The 20,944-nt window shown below is 40.2% G+C and overlaps 1 protein-coding gene across 1 annotated transcript in view; it reads left to right on the top strand.

Annotated features, from left to right (window-relative positions):
• Positions 1-20,944, top strand: part of C5H4orf45 (chromosome 5 C4orf45 homolog) — a 132,929-nt gene that overhangs the window by 46,801 nt on the left and 65,184 nt on the right. The window contains exon 3 of the mRNA XM_043902311.1: positions 11,499-11,731. Within this exon, the coding sequence (XP_043758246.1) occupies positions 11,499-11,731 (233 nt within the window). The remainder of the gene's footprint in view (positions 1-11,498; positions 11,732-20,944) is intronic.

Below are 20,944 nucleotides of genomic sequence, written 5' to 3'. Positions count from 1 at the left end.
ATAGCCTGGAAACAAAGATTGAAAAGATTCAAGAACTGTTTAACAAAGACCTAGAAGAAATAAAAAAGAGTCAATTAAAAATGAATAATGCAATGAATGAGATCAAAAACACTTTGGAGGGAACCAAGAGTAGAATAACGGAGGCAGAAGATAGGATAAGTGAGGTAGAAGATAAAATGGTGGAAATAAATGAAGCAGAGAGGAAAAAAGAAAAAAGGATCAAAAGAAATGAGGACAACCTCAGGGACCTCTGGGACACTGTGAAACGCCCCAACATTCGAATCATAGGAGTTCCAGAAGAAGAAGACAAAAAGAAAGGCCATGAGAAAATACTCGAGGAGATAATAGCTGAAAACTTCCCTAAAATGGGGAAGGAAATAGCCACCCAAATCCAAGAAACCCAGAGAGTCCCAAACAGGATAAACCCAAGGCGAAACACCCCAAGACACATATTAATCAAATTAACAAAGATCAAACACAAAGAACAAATATTAAAAGCAGCAAGGGAAAAACAACAAATAACACACAAAGGGATTCCCATAAGGATAACAGCTGATCTATCAATAGAAACCCTCCAGGCCAGAAGGGAATGGCAGGACGTCCTGAAAGTAATGAAAGAGAATAACCTACAACCTAGATTACTGTACCCAGCAAGGATCTCATTCAGATATGAAGGAGAATTCAAAAGCTTTACAGATAAGCAAAAGTTGAGAGAATTCAGCACCACCAAACCAGCTCTTCAACAAATGCTAAAGGATCTTCTCTAGACAGGAAATGCAGAAAGGTTGTATAAACGTGAACCCAAAACAACAAAGTAAATGGCAACGGGACCACACCTATCAATAATTACCCTAAATGTAAATGGGTTGAATGCCCCAACCAAAAGACAAAGATTGGCTGAATGGATACAAAAACAAGACCCCTATATATGCTGTCTACAAGAGACCCACCTCAAAACAAGAGACACATACAGACTAAAAGTGAAGGGCTGGAAAAAAATATTTCATGCAAACGGAGACCAAAAGAAAGCAGGAGTCACAATACTCATATCAGATAAAATAGACTTTCAAATAAAGGATGTGAAAAGAGACAAAGAAGGACACTACATAATGATCAAAGGATCAATCAAAGAAGAAGATATAACAATTATAAATATATATGCACCCAACATAGGAGCACCGCAATATGTACGGCAAACGCTAACGAATATGAAAGAGGAAATTAATAGTAACACAATAATAGTGGGAGACTTTAATACCCCACTCACAACTATGGATAGATCAACTAAACAGAAAATTAACAAGGAAACACAAACCTTAAATGACACAATGGACCAGCTAGACCTAATTGATATCTATAGGACATTTCACCCCAAAACAATCAACTTCACCTTTTTCTCAAGTGCACACGGAACCTTCTCCAGAATAGATCACATCCTGGGCCATAAATCTGGTCTTGGAAAATTCAAAAAAATTGAAATCATTCCAGTCATCTTTTCTGACCACAGTGCAGTAAGATTAGATCTCGATTACAGGAAAAAAATTGTTAAAACTTCAAACATATGGAGGCTAAATAACATGCTTCTGAATAACCAACAAATCATAGAAGAAATCAAAAAAGAAATCAAAATATGTATAGAAATGAATGAAAATGAACACACAACAACCCAAAACCTATGGGACACTGTAAAAGCAGTGCTAAGGGGAAGGTTCATAGCATTACAGGCTTACATCAAGAAACAAGAAAAAAACCAAATAAATAACCTAACTCTACACCTAAAGCAATTAAAGAAGGAAGAAATGAAGAACCCCAGAGTTAGCAGAAGGAAAGAAATCTTAAAAATCAGGGCAGAAATAAATGCAAAAGAAACTAAAGAGACCATAGCAAAAATCAACAAAGCTAAAAGCTGGTTTTTTGAAAAAATAAACAAAATTGACAAACCATTAGCAAGACTCATTAAGAAGCAAAGAGAGAAGAACCAAATTAACAAAATTAGAAATGAAAATGGAGAGATCACAACAGACAACACTGAAATACAAAGGATCATAAGAGACTACTACCAGCAGCTCTATGCCAATAAAATGGACAACTTGGATGAAATGGATAAATTCTTAGAAAAGTATAACTTTCCAAAACTGAACCAGGAAGAAATAGAAGATCTTAACAGACCCATCACAAGCAAGGAAATCAAAACTGTCATCAAAAATCTTCCAGCAAACAAAAGCCCAGGACCAGATGGCTTCACAGCTGAATTCTACCAAAAATTTAGAGAGGAGCTAACACCTATCTTACTCAAACTCTTCCAGAAAATTGCAGATGAAGGTAAGCTTCCAAACTCATTCTATGAGGCCACAATCACCCTAATTCCAAAACCAGACAAAGATGCCACAAAAAAAGAAAACTACAGGCCAATATCACTGATGAACATAGATGCAAAAATCCTTAACAAAATTCTAGCAAACAGAATCCAACAACATATTAAAAAAATCATACACCATGACCAAGTGGGCTTTATCCCAGGAATGCAAGGATTCTTTAATATCTGCAAATCAATCAATGTAATACACCACATTAACAAATTGAAAGATAAAAACCATATGATTATCTCAATAGATGCAGAGAAAGCCTTTGACAAAATTCAACACTCATTTATGATTAAAACTCTCCAAAAAGCAGGAATAGAAGGAACATACCTCAACATAATAAAAGCTATATATGACAAACCCACAGCAAGCATCACCCTCAATGGTGAAAAATTGAAGGCATTTCCCCTGAAATCAGGAACAAGACAAGGGTGCCCACTCTCACCACTACTATTCAACATAGTGTTGGAAGTTCTGGCCACAGCAATCAGAGCAGAAAAAGAAGTAAAAGGAATCCAGATAGGAAAAGAAGAAGTAAAACTCTCACTGTTTGCAGATGACATGATCCTCTATATAGAAAACCCTAAAGACTCTACCAGAAAATTACTAGAGCTAATCAACGAATATAGTAAAGTTGCAGGATATAAAATTAACACACAGAAATCCCTTGCATTCCTATATACTAACAATGAAAAAACAGAAAGAGAAATTAAGGAAACAATACCATTCACCATTGCAACAAAAAGAATAAAATACTTAGGAGTATATCTACCTAAAGAAACAAAGGACCTATACATAGAAAACTATAAAACACTGATGAAAGAAATCAAAGAGGACACAAACAGATGGAGAAACATACCGTGTTCATGGATTGGAAGAATCAATATTGTCAAAATGGCTATTCTACCCAAAGCAGTCTATAGATTCAATGCAATCCCTATCAAGCTACCAACGGTATTTTTCACAGAACTAGACCAAAGAATTTCACAATTTGTATGGAAATACAAAAAACCTCGAATAGCCAAAGTAATCTTGAGAAAGAAGAATGGAACTGGAGGAATCAACCTGCCTGACTTCAGACTCTACTACAAAGCCACAGTCATCAAGACAGTATGGTACTGGCACAAAGACAGAAATATAGATCAATGGAACAGAATAGAAAGCCCAGAGATAAATCTACGAACCTATGGACACCTTATCTTTGACAAAGGAGGCAAGGATATACAATGGAAAAAAGACAACCTCTTTAACAAGTGGTGCTGGGAAAACTGGTCAACCACTTGTAAAAGAATGAAACTAGAACACTTTCTAACACCATACACAAAAATAAACTCAAAATGGATTAAAGATCTAAATGTAAGACCAGAAACTATAAAACTCCTAGAGGAGAACATAGGCAAAACACTCTCCGACATAAATCACAGCAAGATCCTCTATGACCCACCTCCCAGAATATTGGAAATAAAAGCAAAACTAAACAAATGGGACCTAATGAAACTTAAAAGCTTTTGCACTACAAAGGAAACTATAAGCAAGGTGAAAAGACAGCCCTCAGATTGGGAGAAAATAATAGCAAATGAAGCAACAGACAAAGGATTAATCTCAAAAATATACAAGCAACTCCTGCAGCTCAATTCCAGAAAAATAAATGACCCAATCAAAAAATGGGCCAAAGAACTAAACAGACATTTCTCCAAAGAAGACATACAGATGGCTAACAAACACATGAAAAGATGCTCAACATCACTCATTATTAGAGAAATGCAAATCAAAACCACAATGAGGTACCATTACACGCCAGTCAGGATGGCTGCTATCCAAAAGTCTACAAGCAATAAATGCTGGAGAGGGTGTGGAGAAAAGGGAACCCTCTTACACTGTTGGTGGGAATGCAAACTAGTACAGCCACTATGGAAAACAGTGTGGAGATTTCTTAAAAAACTGGAAATAGAACTGCCATATGACCCAGCAATCCCACTTCTGGGCATACACACTGAGGAAACCAGATCTGAAAGAGACACATGCACCCCAATGTTCATAGCAGCACTGTTTATAATAGCCAGGACATGGAAGCAACCTAGATGCCCATCAGCAGATGAATGGATAAGGAAGCTGTGGTACATATACACCATGGAATATTACTCAGCCATTAAAAAGAATTCATTTGAACCAGTCCTAATGAGATGGATGAAGCTGGAGCCCATTATACAGAGTGAAGTAAGCCAGAAAGATAAAGAACATTACAGCATACTAACACATATATATGGAATTTAGAAAGGTGATAACGATAACCCTATATGCAAAACAGAAAAAGAGACACAGAAGTACAGAACAGACTTTTGAACTTTGTGGGAGAATGTGAGGGTGGGATATTTCAAAAGAACAGCATGTATACTATCTATGGTGAAACAGATCACCAGCCCAGGTGGGATGCATGAGACAAGTGCTCGGGCCTGGTGCACTGGGAAGACCCAGAGGAATCGGGTGGAGAGGGAGGTGGGAGGGGGGATCGGGATTGGGAATACATGTAAATCCATGGCTGATTCATATCAATGTATGACAAAACCCACTGGAAAAAAAAAAAAAGAAAAAAAAATAAAATAAATCCCAGATAGATGGTGAAAAAAAAAAAAAAAGAAAAATGCTATATACTCTCACTTATATGTGGAATCTAAAAAAGTCACACACTTAAAGAGTAAATTTATGGTTATCAGGGGCTGGGAATTGGTACAATAAAACAGATGCTGTTTAAAGGGACAAACTTAAAAAAATAGAGGTGCAAACTCAAAGAATAGCAAATAAGCCTAGAGATCTAATGTACAGCTTAGTGAATATGGACAACAATATGGTATTATCAAAATTGCTAAGAGACTAGTTTTAATTAGTTTAGTCATGCCACTAAGAGGAAATGATAGATGTGCTAATTATCACTACAATGTTGATCATATTAGAATATATAAATATATCAACTCAACATGTTGTACACCTTAAATGTATACAGGATTTATGTCAAATATTTTTCAATTAAAAAGTTTTTAAGTATTTACAAAGATAAATAAAAACCTTTACCCTCTAGGAGCTTACAAATAGAGTAGATTCAATTAATACAGTATTTTTAAAGATGAAATCAAAAGAAACTACTGTGAAGGCAGCATGCTGAGTGTCAAATTTGGGCTTGGAAGGATTAGAGATGTTTTCCAGAAAAGGCAGCACTCACAGTAAGCCTTGAAAGATGAGTTCTGATCATGAGAAAAGGTGAAGGAAGGTAAGACTCCAGTTTATGAAGACACTAGTCAGCCATCCGAAGAAATCTGGATGAAAAAAGATATAGGCACTGGAGAAAACCATTTCATGTTAGGAGACATGAGAGCTGAGACTAGTTAGAAGGTTGTAGGCCAGATGAGAGATGCTGAAGGATGGTTTATTAGTCCTCACCTGCCTCTCAGTGAGAAAGGAAGCTCCTTGAAGGCAGGTCTTGGCTTTGCTCGCTGCTCTTTGCATAACACTGGAAACAGTGCCTGGCATATAGTTCAATAAATATTTGTTGAATAAATGAATGCATAAGTCAGTGAGAGAACAAATGAATAAATGAGTTACTTCATTAATTAACTGAAACACTGCAGATGCAGGAGAGAAATCAGAAAGAAACACCTGCCTCAGGATAGAACTTTCTTTCTCTGCTGACACACGCCACAGCCAGGGCCTTTCCAGGTGTTGGCAGAAGGCGACACTTGTTGGAAAGCCGTCATATTTTCTGATCTGGGCTCTTTCCAGCCTCCGTGGCATCTGCTTCCTTCCTGTCCCTCATCTTCAGAGATCGACAGACTATGGCTTCTGGGTCAAATTTGTCCTGCCACCTACGAGCAAAGAATGTTCTTTATTGTTTCAAATGGTTGTGGGGTGGGGAGGGAAGCAAAAGAAGAATAACAACTTGTAAGATGTGAAAATTACATGAAATTTAAATTGCAGTGTCTATAAATAAAACTTTATTGGAACCCAGCCATGCCCATTTGTTTACATACTATCCATGGAGCTGAGGCAGAGTCTGTATGCCCCAAACACAAAGTGAAAAATCTTTCCTCTCTGGCCCTTTGTGGGGAAAGTTTGTCAACCCCTGAACTAGAAGAGCTCTCAGGAAAGGCTTTGAAGTTTATTCACAGTAAGAAATAAATTATTAGTGAAAGTTCCTAAAATACACTTTAAAAAATGAAACAGGTAAGACAAAGCATCAAATTAAATGAGAAATGAACGAAAAAGAAAGAGGAAGAGATACAAATAGTCATGTTGATGTATATTATGTGCCAGATCATCAGATAAGCACTTCTTTCAATAAAATTATTTCCTCTCCCTCTAACAAGGCCATCAGACAGGTGTCACTATTTTTTTAAATCATTTTTTAAAATTAAAATTAATTAATTTTTAATGCTGCGTTACCTCATGTGTACAGGATAATGATTCACATATATATTTTGTATATATTATTTTCAGGTTCTTTTCCACTATAGGTTAGTGAAAGATACTGAACATAGTTCCCTGTGCTATATATAGGTCTCTGTTGATTATCTATTTTATATATAGTGCTGTGTATATGTCAATCCCAAACTCAATTTATCCCTCCTCCCCATTTTTTCCTTTGGTAACCATAAATTTTTTTTTTCCTATGTCTGTGAGTCTATTTCTGTTTTGTAAATAAATTCATTTGTATCATTTTTAAATTGGATGACAACTATAAGTAATATCATATGATATTTGTCTTTGTATGCTTTCTTCAGTTAGTGTGATAATCTCTAGGTTTATTCATGTTGCTGCAAATGGCAGTTTCATTCCTTTTAGTGGCTGAGTAGTATTCCATTGTATATTTGTACCACATCTTTTTTTCCATTCATCTGTCAATGGACATCTAGTTTTCATCCTTGTCCTGGCTATTGTAAACACTGGAGTGTGTGTATTTTTTCTCATTTTATAGATGAGGAGTCTAAATTCAGAGGCTGAATAATGTTCCCTGGGTCAAAAAGCCAGCATAAGGCAAAGTCAGGATTTGATGCTACAGTAGTTTAGCTTGTAAACTACATCCTCAACTGTAACATTGGAATTTCAGACACTAATGAGCAGGTCATGTTGGGCATGTACAGGGGAAAAAGGATCTACCCTCTGCCCTTGAGATCACAGTTTCTCCAGGGCAGGAAGATGAAGAAATGAGAACCTATGAAGTTGGCCCAGGTGTGAAAGGAAGTACATCTCCCGCCCACATCATGATGTGAGCCTCTGGGCACAGGATCAATGCTGGACAGCTTGTTCAGACATTACAGCTGCAGGTCATCCCCTGGAGCTGGTCTTCAGGTGTGAACGAGACCTCCAAAACAGATGAGCACGTGACGATTTTATTAACCCAGGAGCTGACGACTTCATGATTGGCAAATGAGGGGTGGAATTTTGGGGAGAGAATGAACAATACAAAAAAACTTGCCATAGGATGATAAACAAATAGGAACTCCCTAAGGGATATAGCAACAGTGGTCGAACAGACATGTTAGTTGTTAAAGGAAAAATAAAGAGACTGTGGATTGGACAGGAATTGGGAGTTTGGCCTTTAGGCAGGGAATCGGATCCAGCAGAGAGTCTCAGCTCTGGAGGAAGAGGGTCAGAATAATGAGTCAGACAAAGCCAGACACCTATGGAGCTGTCCATCAGGGTAACCCCATGTCTGCATGCTGGCTAGGCAGTGACAGTGGGTCTTTTGGTTGTGTGAGCTCTGGGCTGGCTCCAGGGGCTGTGAACCCAGCCCATTGAGGATGGTGGTACCAGCTGGCTCCGCTGTGAAGGTGGGTGCCTGTGTCAGCTCCACGGCCTGGGGGAATTGTCCCAGAAGTTCCTGGACCACGCACACTGTATCACGCTATTTCCAAAGCACACAGGAGATGAGGGTGGGTGGGGGCGGTCAGGAAAGTCCAGCGGCTCAACTAAAAAGCCACAGAGAAGCTTGATTCTCTGGGGAGCCCCTCTCCCCACGCTTGACTTGCAAAGCACATGCACTTTCCACTATTCTGTCTAAAATGAAATGTTTAGACTCAGCTGTCAAGAAAGTGTTCTTTTAAAAAATGTTTTGCGGTCCACTGAGTGAGGAGGAGTAACTATAGATAGACATCTGCTCTCACATTGGCAGTGGTTGAGGGGACGACAAAATTTCAGCAACAACTGAAACGTTACAAAGAGGATTGTTATTTCCCCAACTCTGTTGGTATCTGCAGGACATGTACAGGTGACCCAATGAAAAAAAAAGATAGACATTTAGATCAGTTTGGGAAAAGCTGTGTTACATAATTGCAAACAGGTTCCTTTAGTGCAGGATTTCTCAGAACTTTTAAAATGCTTTTTGTAGGCTGGGAATCTCTCAAAGGCAAATGGACATCATCCCAAATGTACCTGATGGTGGAGCACCCCCGCCCCCTCCCAGACATTGTCATGTCACTCATGGGAGCAGCATTAGGGGAACATTTGGGAAAACACCGGTCTACCCTAGTGGCTCAGATGATAAAGAATCCGCCTACAATGCAGGAGACCCGGGTTCGATCTCTGAGTCCGGAAGATCCCCTGGAGAAGGAAATGGCAACCCATTCCAGTGTTCCTGTCTGGGAAATCCCAGGGACAAAGGAGCCTGGTAGGCTACAGTCCAAGAGGTTACAAATGGTCAGATACTATTGAGTAACTAACACTTTCACTTTCACACTTGAGAAAACACCAGCCTAAGCATACCCTGAAATTCCAGCAAGACTAAAACAGTCACAGTTTCATCCTGTTTGGAGGAGATTGCAAATTTGTGCTTATGGCAGGAGCTTTGTAAGTGAGCCTTCAGCACTGGCTAACTTGGGAGAGAAAACAGTTATTCATGCTCGGGCCATTCTATACAGAGTCCTTTTGCCTGAGTGAGAACCTGCAGTCATAATGGATTCATCACAGGAAATGAGCCAGTCAACATGCAGGCATTCCAGGGAGCACAGTGATTAGGAAGTTGGGGAATCATCTGCCCGGGTCTTGTGTCTGAAGAGTCATTTTTCACGTTTTCTTTTTTTTTTTTTTAATTTTTTAATTAGTTCAGTTCAGTTGCTCAGTCCTGTCTGACTCTTAGCAACCCCATGGATTGCAGCAGGCCAGGCTTTCCTGTCCATCACCAACTCCCAGAGCCTACTCAAACTCATGTCCATTGCGTCGGTGATACCATCCAACCATCTCATCCTCTGTCATCTCCTTCTCCCCACACCTTCAGTCTTTACCAGCATCAAGGTATTTACTTTGATTTATTTGTTTTTGACTGCACTGGGTCTTCATTGCTAAGCATGGTCTTCCTCTAGTTGCAGTGAATGGGGACTCTCATTGCAGTGGCTTCTCTTGTTGAGGTTCACGGGCTCAGTAGTTGTGATGCACTGGCTTAATTGCTCAATGTTATGTGGGATCTTCCTGGACCAGGGATCAAACCCACGTCCCCTACATTGGCAGACAGATTCTTATGTGCCCCTAGGGAAGTCCCACTTCTCTAATTTTCAGTTTCCTTGGAAAGCTTGGAGGATTTTTCTAGGCACAGATTTGTTATACTGACCTCTCCATCAGAGCACTTAGTCAAACCCCCGACCACTTGTACTCTCTGAAAACCTTGAGCTCAATGACCCAAGACAAAACCAGAGGGCACCTGGGGCCAGAAGGCACCAAGCGACACCATGACCATAGCAAAACCTCTGTCTCCAAAATCTGGGCTTCCCTTGAGTTAGAGGAGTGATGCTCCTTTTTGTGTCTCCCATCTGCCCAGACAGTGCTTCAGCCACTTTGCTTCTGGGTCTTCTGAGACCCTTCCTGGGCCGCAGTTCATTGTCTGTTCTAATCAAACCCTTCTTGGCTTCACTTTACACATTTACATCATCAGCTTTCAACACCAATTGTATACAAGCCATCTTTTCCCAGATCTCCTCTTATTTTTGCTTGTTTGGCCCACTTCCACAATTCATTGATTCCTTTTTGTTCATTGTCTTTCATTTAAAATACCAATATTTGTTTAATGCCCCTGCCTTTGGGCCTCTTAATCTGACAATTTTCTCCAGTCTTCCCATGGCTTCTAGTACATTTGGGGAATTTTCTAATCCTCATTTCAGGATTTTATCTCTCTAGATAAAATATTCCAATGTCTAAAGACCAACATCCTGCAAATGTGGTGTAAGTGAGAAGTTTTAGTGTATAGAATGTGTCAGCTATTCACAACTGCCAAGACATGGAGACAACCAAAATGCCTGTCAACAGACAAATGGATAGAGAAGATGTGGTCATATATACAATGAAGTATTACTCAGCCACAAAAAATGAAATAACGCCATTTGCAACAACATGGGTGGACCTAGACATTATACTAAGTGAAGTAAGTCAGAGAATGACAAATATTATATATAATGGCTTATATATGGAATCAAAAATGATACAAATGACATCATCTATGAAACAGAAACAAACTTACAGACTTAGAGAACAGATCTATTGTTGCCAGGCTGGACTTGGGGCAGGGAAGGATGGATTGGGGGTTTGGGATTAGCAGGCAAACTATTTTATGTATAGGATGGATAAATAACAAGGTCATGCCGTGTAGAAAAAATTAAATTCACAGTATTGTGTTAATTTTTTCTACACGGCATGACCTTGTTATTTATCCATCCTATACATAAAACATGTTCTTTTTTTAAAATTTTATTAAAAAAAAAGAACATGTTTGTATTAAATTGGTTATAATGAAAGCCGTGTAGTGGGGTGATTAAGAGCCCAATCTGTGAGACAGCCTGTCAAGGAGTGAAGGGCTTGTTAGCTGTGACTCTGGACAAGTAACTAATCTTTCTGGGCCTTGTTTTCCCCATCTATAAACTGGGGAAAATAATACCCCATACTTCTCTTGGTTATTATAAGGAGCAATTGAACATAGATATGTTAAAAATTAACATATCTAAAAAGCTTATGGAGCACCTAGAGCAGAGTGAATGCGCACAATCATTAGTGAATGCACAAAATCATTAGCTAGTATTATCTCCACCGTTTAGAATAACCAAAGCATCTCAGAATAAAGTGCAGAGGTTTTCAGTTTTTTTTTTTTCTTTCTGTTTTAAGGCCCAGATTATGTAAAGGATCACCTCCCTCAAGTTGCTCAGCACACTGCCTATATAGGAGAAAAGTGTCCTGCACTAGAGAAAACTGGAGATCTCAGATATTTATGGAGGCCTGCCTCAAACAGAAGCTTGCCAGCTAAATATAAACCTGAGTACGTTGGTGAAATTGGCTGGGGAATACCAGAGTATGATTTTATCAACAAAACAAGGCTTCAGACTGGCTTTCACATCAAGGTATTGCTCTTAAATTTATGTTCCTCCTCAAACATTGTTTTCTTTTATTTTTTTCCTCCCAATGAATAGTCAGTTTATTTTTTCCAGACTAATTTTACAACTAATTTATTATTAAAGTTAATTGAAGCAGATAACAATACAGTCAAAATCAAGTAAACAGAAAAAGTTTTAAATATCTCTGTGATTTCTATCCTTGGGTATAATGTCATAAGGACTGTGTCTAGTAAAATGCTCCATCATGTATTGAAAAATCTGTATATCAGATTTTCCAAGAAAGACTTGCTTTCAAATAAACACCAGGAACCATAAAAAGAAAAAACCTCTAAGTGACAGCTCTTTGGTATCCATAATATTAAATATGTCTCCAAGACTTCTTCACATTAAACTTTTTCACATCAAATGTATTGATCTAGGAATTGGAAAAAAAAAATCATTATATTTGTAGGGCTTCTGTTTCACCATCAGTACAGTAAATGATAACAGCTTTCACTTGCCCTCCCTACCAACTGTTTTCTGATTTAAATGCTTTCTGAGTTTGCTTCCATAGGAAATGTTGTGTCCTGGACTTGTCCTTGAGAAGCAATGGGATTGGAGTTTGTGCAGAAAAATGAGTGTGTGGATAAAAGTACTTGGCTGCCATCACCCCCTTTAAGTCCCTTGAATACATGAGAGGAGGGGTGTGAAGAGAAGGAAGCCGGAGGCAATCCCAAAGCATTTGCACTTGGCTTTGGCGTGCATCCAGATTCCCGTCTATGCGGTGACATTCACACACATTCCCCCGCTCTTGAGCGGCTCGGTGAGTGGGTGGTGGTAACGCAGCAGCCTGTGCTGGACGTCATCCACAAACCTAGAAACCAGCCCCAGAGATTCAAAACCCACTGTACGGATCGTGCCTTTAAGTCAGGCCATCGAGGGCGGGTAGCAGGAGGGCTCTGAGAAAGCGTGCCTTACCTCCTTCCGGAGATGTGGATGCAGGCGTGAGCACAGCCAGTCTCCTCTGAAACAGGAGAGAGCGCAGGTGATTTTAGAAGCAAAATCTGAGGATTCAGACTTTTTCCCAGGCAGGCCTTTGCCTGGAAATTGAATATGTATCAATGACGCAGCAACAAATTGAACATGTATCAATTGCCTTAATTCCTGAGGCAGTTAGTGCAACCTCATGTGCAAGCATGCTTGGTCGTGTCCGACTCTGCGACCCCTTGAAGTGTGGCCCTGCAGGCTTCTCTGTGCATAGAGTTATCCAGGCAAGAGCACTGGATTGGGTTGCCGTTTCCTCTTCCAGGGGATCTTCCCAACCCAGGGATCAAACCTGCATCTCCTGCTTTGGCAGGCAGATTCTTTACCACTGAGCCACCTGCGAAGCCCACAGTGTTATACAGAATGGTTAACAAAGGTAAAGCCTTTTCTGGACCAACCTTCGGCAGTACCCAAGAGTGGCTGGGAGCTCCGGCTTTGGGGTCAGACAGTGTGGGCTCCACTCCTGCTCTGGTCAAACTCAGCTCTGTGACCCTGGGCTCCGAGTTCACCTCCCTGGGTCTCCGAGCCTCCTCTGCTCCATGGTGGTGTTTAGGTGCCCACTTCCTGAGACACCTGAATTCCTATCCCACTCCTGCCACCTCCCAGCTGTGAGAGATCTTGGGCCAGTTCCTCAAGAGCACTGTGTCTCTTCATCATGAACCCAAGCGTTTGCCTTACTGGGCTGGCATGAAGAAATCTCTGCCAACTGCTGGGCACAGTGTCTGCCCCACAGCCAGGCTCTGGGTCTGGTATGCTTCTTAATTTCCCAACATAATGTTTTCCTACTTACATACTAAACCCAAAAAGTGAAAACACTTTTAGCTTAAATTAGGAATAAAAGGGAATTTCCTAATCTGATATAGATTATCTACAAAAAAGGTGATTACAATAGTGATACTTGATAAAACAGTGAAAGCATTTCTCTTTAAGACCAGGAACAAGACATGGATGCCTCAAATCCTGATTTTTTTTCTCATTTAGCTTTGTCCTGGAGGTCTTAACCATGGCAGTAAGGAAAAAAAAAAAAGCATAAAATGTGTAAAGATTGAAATAGAAGAAGTAAAACTATCATTATTTGCTAATATGTTTGTCTACCTGGAATACCTCGAAGTATAAGAGAATTTGGTAGTCAACCGGACACAAAATCCAGGTGTAAAAATCAATTTTATTTTTATATACCAGAAACAAACAGAAAATGCAGCGAAACAGGATACTACTTATAATATCATCAGCAAATATAACGTATGTAGGAATAGATCTTAAAAAAAGATGTTCTGGTACAACCTTGTAAATCAACTATATGTCAATAAAAAGAAAGGTGTTCTACACATGGAGAAAAATGGTAAAACTATTGAAACAGGATGTAAATAAGTGGAGAGATATATCATGTTTGTGAATTGAAAGATTCAGTATCATAAAGACTGAATGACAAAGATTCTATATCATAAATTTATCAAATTGATTAAAAAATAATTTCCATGTAATTACAATAAAAATCTCAACTTTTTCTGGAAAAAAGCAACTCTCTAGGTATCATTCTTGTTCTGTTGTGAGTTATAAATACACGGACACAAGGAATGCACTCAGCACAGTGCCTGGCAAGAGGTTAAGACCCCGAGGTCAGTAGTTAGGAGTGTGGTTTTGTATTTAATGTCACCCAGCGCCAGTGGAACAGAAAGAGGGCTCAGGGTCCTAAATTGCACCCTGTCCCACTCAGGCAATAACACCGAAGATCAGAAACTTGGTTCAGTATCAAAAGTGATCACTAGTGAGAAGAGCATGCACCAAGAACAAGGCAGCTGACTTGAAGAGAGTCCAGAACTTGGGTGGCCTCGTGGCTTGTCTCAGGAGATGCCCAGCTTTTGTGCACAGTCCTCGAGTTGTCTCTGTCTTGAGTGTGTGGAGCTGTGAATCCAAGACCCACGTCAGCCACGACTTAGCCTTCCAGGAAGGGATTTATTCCATTTCTTTGGATGGAATGTCACAGATGGTTCTAATTCTCAGCCCTGCATGGCTGTGCGATTCTCATAACCTGGTGGGACTGCGTGTGAACCAGACAGAGCTCTCCCCACCCGGGGCTCACGTGGAAGCTGGCCTTGTTTGGCACAGGCTGTGAGAGCTTGTCAGCTGTGCCCCAGCCTTTGACAGTAAATGTTTTCAAAGATGTATCTGTCTTAAGTTTGATTTTTTTTTGGCTGCACTCTGCGGCATGTGGGATCTATTTCCCCGATAAGGGATTGAACCCATACCCTCTGCATTGGAAGCATGGAGTCTTAACCACTGGACCACTAGGATTAAAGGGTTCCTTGGACTAAAAACTTTATCATGAGAACAAAAAGATGCACTGAGAATGACTGTACATACAGGTCAAGAACCACATACGATTTACCTACCAGTTAAGGCCTAGGATTTGTCACCAAGTTTGTTCATTCCCCCTCAACCCCCTGCCCAACCCCACACGCAGGGCCTGGCTCCATTCCCCCTTCCCCTACATCCAGCACAGCCCCAGATTCGGACTCCTTATCCTCGCAAGTCCCCAGGCAGCCTCTTCCAATCAATGAGAAGAAAGTGACGTTTGAACTGATACACATACACTCATCCTCCACGCTTAGAAATGAGTCCCCAATCACAAGTAAACTGTGAGTGCCTGTGCCGTGAATTCAAGTCTCCTCGCCAAGGAGCTGGACCATTCCTTCATGCGATGTAACCCAGGGCAGGGTCTCTGGCTGCCTGTCCTTGGTGGTCTTCGATCCCACCCCCCACCGCCTGCATCTGTAAGAGTCCCACCAAGATGACACTTTGATTCTGATTGCAGAGACTCCTCAGCGGCTCCCCCTGCAATAGCTCAGAACCTGGATTTTTATCAGAAACTTTCATCTAGTGGGTTTTTATAGCCTGAACAGCTGCTCTTCCCAATTCACTGCTCCAGGTTCCTGTAGGACCGGCTGCTGAGAAAGCTTGGGCACCTGCAGCAGACTTGGTGACATGCCTGGGGCAGCTGCTTCCTGCTCGGTCGTGGTCTCTCCTCTTTGGAGGCACTGGAAAGGGGTCATCTGGATTTGGGTAGAAAGGTAACTTTCAGGTTGAGTGACACCTGAAAAATTTCCCCATATTTTCAGAGGTCAGTAAAAATCACAACATCAGGTCTCTCTTCTGGGTCTTCATTTGTTTAGCTATTTCCTACTCTGGTGTGGGGCCGTAATGCAGTAATGATATATGTATAATAAATCAGTGAAGATCACTGCTTTTGTTCTTTTCATAGGTTTAAAAGCAGTACATTTTTGTTTTTTTTTAATGGAGCTGATCTCTGCCAAACTATATGTGTTGTTTATACAATAATATATGGAGACCAGGACTTCCCTGGTAGTCCAGTGGTTAAGAATCCGTGTTCCAGTTCCAGGAGCTGCAGGTTCAATCCCTGGGTGGGAAACTAAGATCCCACATGTCTCGGTGAAACTAAACCTTTGCAGCACAACTAGGGAGAAGCCTATGCACCACAACAAAGACCCCAAGCAGCCAAAAATAAATAAATGAACAAGTAAATACATCAATATTTTTTAAAATATATGGAGACTATTGAAACCTTTGGTTTCAAACTGAGGAGCTTCTCTAAGTGGTTCATAGGTGGGCATGTATCCCACTCATGGGCTTTCATTAATCCTGGTCTTGTCATGTCCGTTTTCTACTCCTGCATCTGACCTCATGGCTAGATAATTTAAGACACTTGGTTTTCCCACAGAAGCAATGTGATACTGAACTTGAGGATTGACTCTTCTTAGGTATAATCCCAATAACCATATTAAATCAATTAGTCATAACAGATATTACAGCCAATATATCATACAGCATCACACCTTGAATGATGTGTAGAAGGTAATAAAGAGAACCATGGGGATGCATCATTAATATATGTATATAGGATACAGTGTGATATAATAAAAAGGAAATTTTTTTGAGGCTTTGAAACTCCTGCCTCCTGTTTGACCCAAATTCCTGCGTTATGAACACAGAGGGCTTCTCTGAGTTTGAGGGACATGGGAACAGACTTCTTGAGAGCTGCTCAGTAAATTGATCCAAGGTTGGTTTCTTTATGAAACGTTTTTCTCACAATGAATTTATTTAGAGAAAGTAAACACGAAAGAGCTGTTTCTGTGGGGATGTAAGTTGTTGAACCCACTGTGGAGAAGAGTATGGAGGTTCCTCAAAAAACTGAAAACAGACTCAGCAATCCCACTCCTGTGCATACATCCAGACAAAAACATAATTCAAACAGATCCATGCACCCCAGTGTTCATTGCGGGACGGCTTACAATAGCCAGGACAGGGAAACAACTGAAATGTTCAATAGATGGATGGATAAAGTAGATGTGGTACATATACACAACAGACAACAGATTATTACTCAGCCATAAAAAGGAATGAAATAGTGCCACTTGCAAAAACACGGAAGGACCTAGAGATTGTCATACTAAGTGAAGTAAGCCAGATGGAGAAAGAAATTTATCATATGGTATCGATTCTCTAGTTGTACTGCATGGGTTTAGTTCCACTGAGGCATATGGGATCTTAGTTCCCCAACAAGGGATTGAAGCTGCAATTGGAAGACGGATTCTTAACCAGTGGACTACCAGGGAAGTCCTGGTCTCTATATTGTTGAATAACCAGCACATATAATTTGGCTGACCAGGTCCATTAAAAAAAAAACAACAGTGGAATCTAAAGTATGACAGGAATTGACTTATGAAACAGAAAGAGACTCATAGACATAGAAAGCAAACTTACAGTCACCAAAGGGAGAGGGGATGGAGAAAGGAAAGATTAGGAGTTTGGGATTAATAGACACACACTACCACATATAAAATAGATGATCAACAAGGACATACTGTATGGCACAGGAAACTATATTCAATATTCTATAATAAGCCATAAGAATATGAACATATATATGTAATTGAATCACTTTGCTTTGTAGCAGAAACTAACACAACATTGTAAATAAACTACTCCAGTAAAATGGATTTTTAAAAAATGAGCTCCTCTTGAATATTTACTGTGTGAGGAGGGTACTATGATTCTTTTTCCTTCACAGAGGAGGGAATGGGGGTGTTGACACTGAGGCTCCTGGCTGAGGCTGCACAGGGGGTCAGTGATGGCACCAGGATCCCAGCCTCGGCTGTGGGTTCAGGGACTCAGTGGGAGTCCAGCATGTGAGACGGGAAACAAAGTCAGAACGTGGGGCTGGAGCCACAGTGGGAGGCTCCCAGCTGGGTGAGCACGTTTCCCCGCGGCAGGGTCTGGCTGGGTCAGTCCCAGCTGTGTTGTCCCATAAGCACCTGTCCTTTCTTCATGGGGCCTCAACTGTCTACCGGTACCCCATTCTGCATCATTTGCACACAAGATGCTTCATTCATAATATCAAAATGAGTCATCAGTAGTAGATAAAACCCACCTATTTGATACGATAAGAAAGAGCTCAGTGATACTTATTTTCTGTATTGTTTCTTTATTCAATCTTGAAAAACTTTTCATTGGAGTATAGTAGATTTACAATAGTGTATTAGTTTCAGGGGTACAGCAGTGATTCAGTTATACATACAGATGTACATATATCTATTTTCCCAAATTCTTTTTCTTTGTATACTCAATACAAAATATTGAGTACAGGTCCCTGTGCTGTACAGTAATTCCTCGTTGTATGAATGATATCATATGATATTTGTCTTTCTATGTCTGACTTCACTCAGTACGGTAATCTCTAGGTCCATCCCTATTGCTGTAAATGGTATTATCTGATCCTTTTGAATGGATGAGTAATATTCCATCACACATATTTGTACCACATCGTCTTTATCCATTCCTCGGTTGATGGGCATTTAGGTTGCTTCCATGTCTCGACTATTGCAAAGAGTGCTGCAATGAACACTGGGGTCCTTGCATCTTTTCAAATTCATATATCTCTCCAGATATATGCCCAGAAGTGGGACTGCAAGATAAAAATAGTAATTCTATTTTTAATTTTATTATCTTCAAGTTTCTATGTAATAAGTTCTTTATAGTGTTTCAAAGTGTGTGTGAAATCATTCAGTTGTGTCCAACTCTTTGCAACCCCATGGACTATAGTCCACCAGGCTCCTCTGTCCATGGGATTCTCCAGGCAAGAATACTGGAGTGGGTTGCCATTTCCTTCTCCAGGGGATCTTCCCAACCCAGGGATTGAACCCGGGTCTCCCGCATTGCAGGCGGACGCTTTATCCTCTGAGCCACCAGGGAAGCTCCCAAAACATATCATCAAATATAATCTTTGGCAATTTGGAAAAAAAGAGAAGTGAGATTCCTCCCAAACTTCCTTCCAGCCCCACCCTGTGCATTCTTCCAAACCCCACCTTCACACAACAGTGTCCTGGAAGTTTTTCAAATTAACCTAAAATAGAGAAGTATTGTTGGTATGGAGTTGATCAGTATGTAGACTCCCACACACACATTTCAGAATTTATGGGTGTTTTTCACCACAAATTTCTCATTTATGTTTGGGTTCATTTAGGTGACTCACAGTCTCATTAAAATTCCTAAGATCTCACACTCATGTTGTTAGCAACACGGAAGACTTTTAAAAGATAACAAAGCTTCCTTTTTCAATCAAGTCATGAAAGCAAAATAGAAAATAACTTTTCTAAAATTAGGTGTGGCTTGGAGTGGCTGCTGTCTCTTTGCCAGATGGGTGCGTGCGTGTTTAGTTCTCATGAGTTATTTGAGTCCTAAGAGTTTGTTGTTTAATATAAAAATAATTACATTAGCACCTTTCATCCTTAAGTGCTGTATAAAGTAGTGGCTTTCCTGAGACCACGGGAAGCCGCTAGTTTGGGAGGGCCACATAGTGACCATCTGTGGGCAAGGAGAAGCCTTGGCTACAAAGCCCAAATAGCCCTCCATTTTGGGGAAAATAATATATTGGATCAGCCAGAAAGTTCGTTTGGGTTTTCCACATGATATTATGGAAAAATCTGAACTAACTTTTTGGTTAACCCCATATTAACATTAACTTCCTAATACACAGGTGTTAAAATTTCCGTTTCATAAAACTTGGCTTTCTATTGTTGTTCAGTCGCTAAGCCATGTCTGACTCTTTGCAGCCACATGGATCGTAGCCCACCAGGCTCCTCTGTCCGTGGGATTTCTCAGGCAAGAATACTGGATTGGGTTGCCATGTCCTCCTCCAGGGGATCTTCCTGACCCAGGAATCGAACCTGTGTCTCCTGCACCGCAGGCAGATTCTTTGCCACTGAGCTACCAGGAAAGTCATGGCTTCCTATCGGATTCCTCAAACAGATTGAAGGAACTTACTTGTATCTGAACTCCCAGAAAATAAATTTTAAGTTCAATGCTTCCTTTCTGGAACAGACCATGAAAGCAAAAAGCGAGATAGGTATCACTGACGAGCGGTCCCTGCGCTGTGTCCAAAGCGGTTCTGTGAACAGCAGGTTGGTACCTGGGGCACTTTCTCTCCACATATCACCAGGCTCCCCAGGCCCAGGTTCCCAGTCAGTGTGGGCTTCCTCCTTCTGGCTGTGACTTTGTGGATGATTTTTGGTGAACTGGAAAAAAACAGACATCCTGATCCTCACATCTTTTTTTAGGATGTGGAGATGTGAAAACAAAAGAAAGGATAGAAAGAAAGAGAAGGAGGGGGGAAGGAAGGAAAGAAATAAACTCAAAGCAATTTAGAGCCTAGTGACTGATTTTATTTCTAATTAAAGAAGGCTAAAAATGCACCATGGTGGTTACCAGCTTCTGTAGGGCTAAACATACATGTTGAGTATGCTTTTCAATGAAAATATAACCTTTTAAAAAAAATTGCACTTCTTAAAATTAGTATTAAGCATACTCCATAGGTTTTCAACAAATATTGTTTGATGATGCTAACAAGATACAAAGCTAAGAAAAATGTATAAACTAGAATGGGTTCTAGTAAACTTCACATTTAACTCCACTATCAGGCTTCTTTGAATATACTGTCAAGAATTCAGAAACTTGGGCTTGATCTAATATCCCAGGGACAGGTGGCTAAAATACCAGGACATATGTTTTCGGAATCTGGCATTAATCCTGGCTTTTTGAGATGTTTGGAAGAAATTCTAATATCATTATAAATTTAGGATTATAGTTTTCCCTATTATTCATATATAACACTTCTGAAAT

This window comes from Cervus elaphus, chromosome 5, assembly GCF_910594005.1.
Source record: "Cervus elaphus chromosome 5, mCerEla1.1, whole genome shotgun sequence".
Classification (NCBI taxonomy): domain Eukaryota; kingdom Metazoa; phylum Chordata; class Mammalia; order Artiodactyla; family Cervidae; genus Cervus; species Cervus elaphus.
Note: the sequence above shows the minus strand (reverse complement) of the source record. Positions and strands in the feature narration are given on the sequence as shown.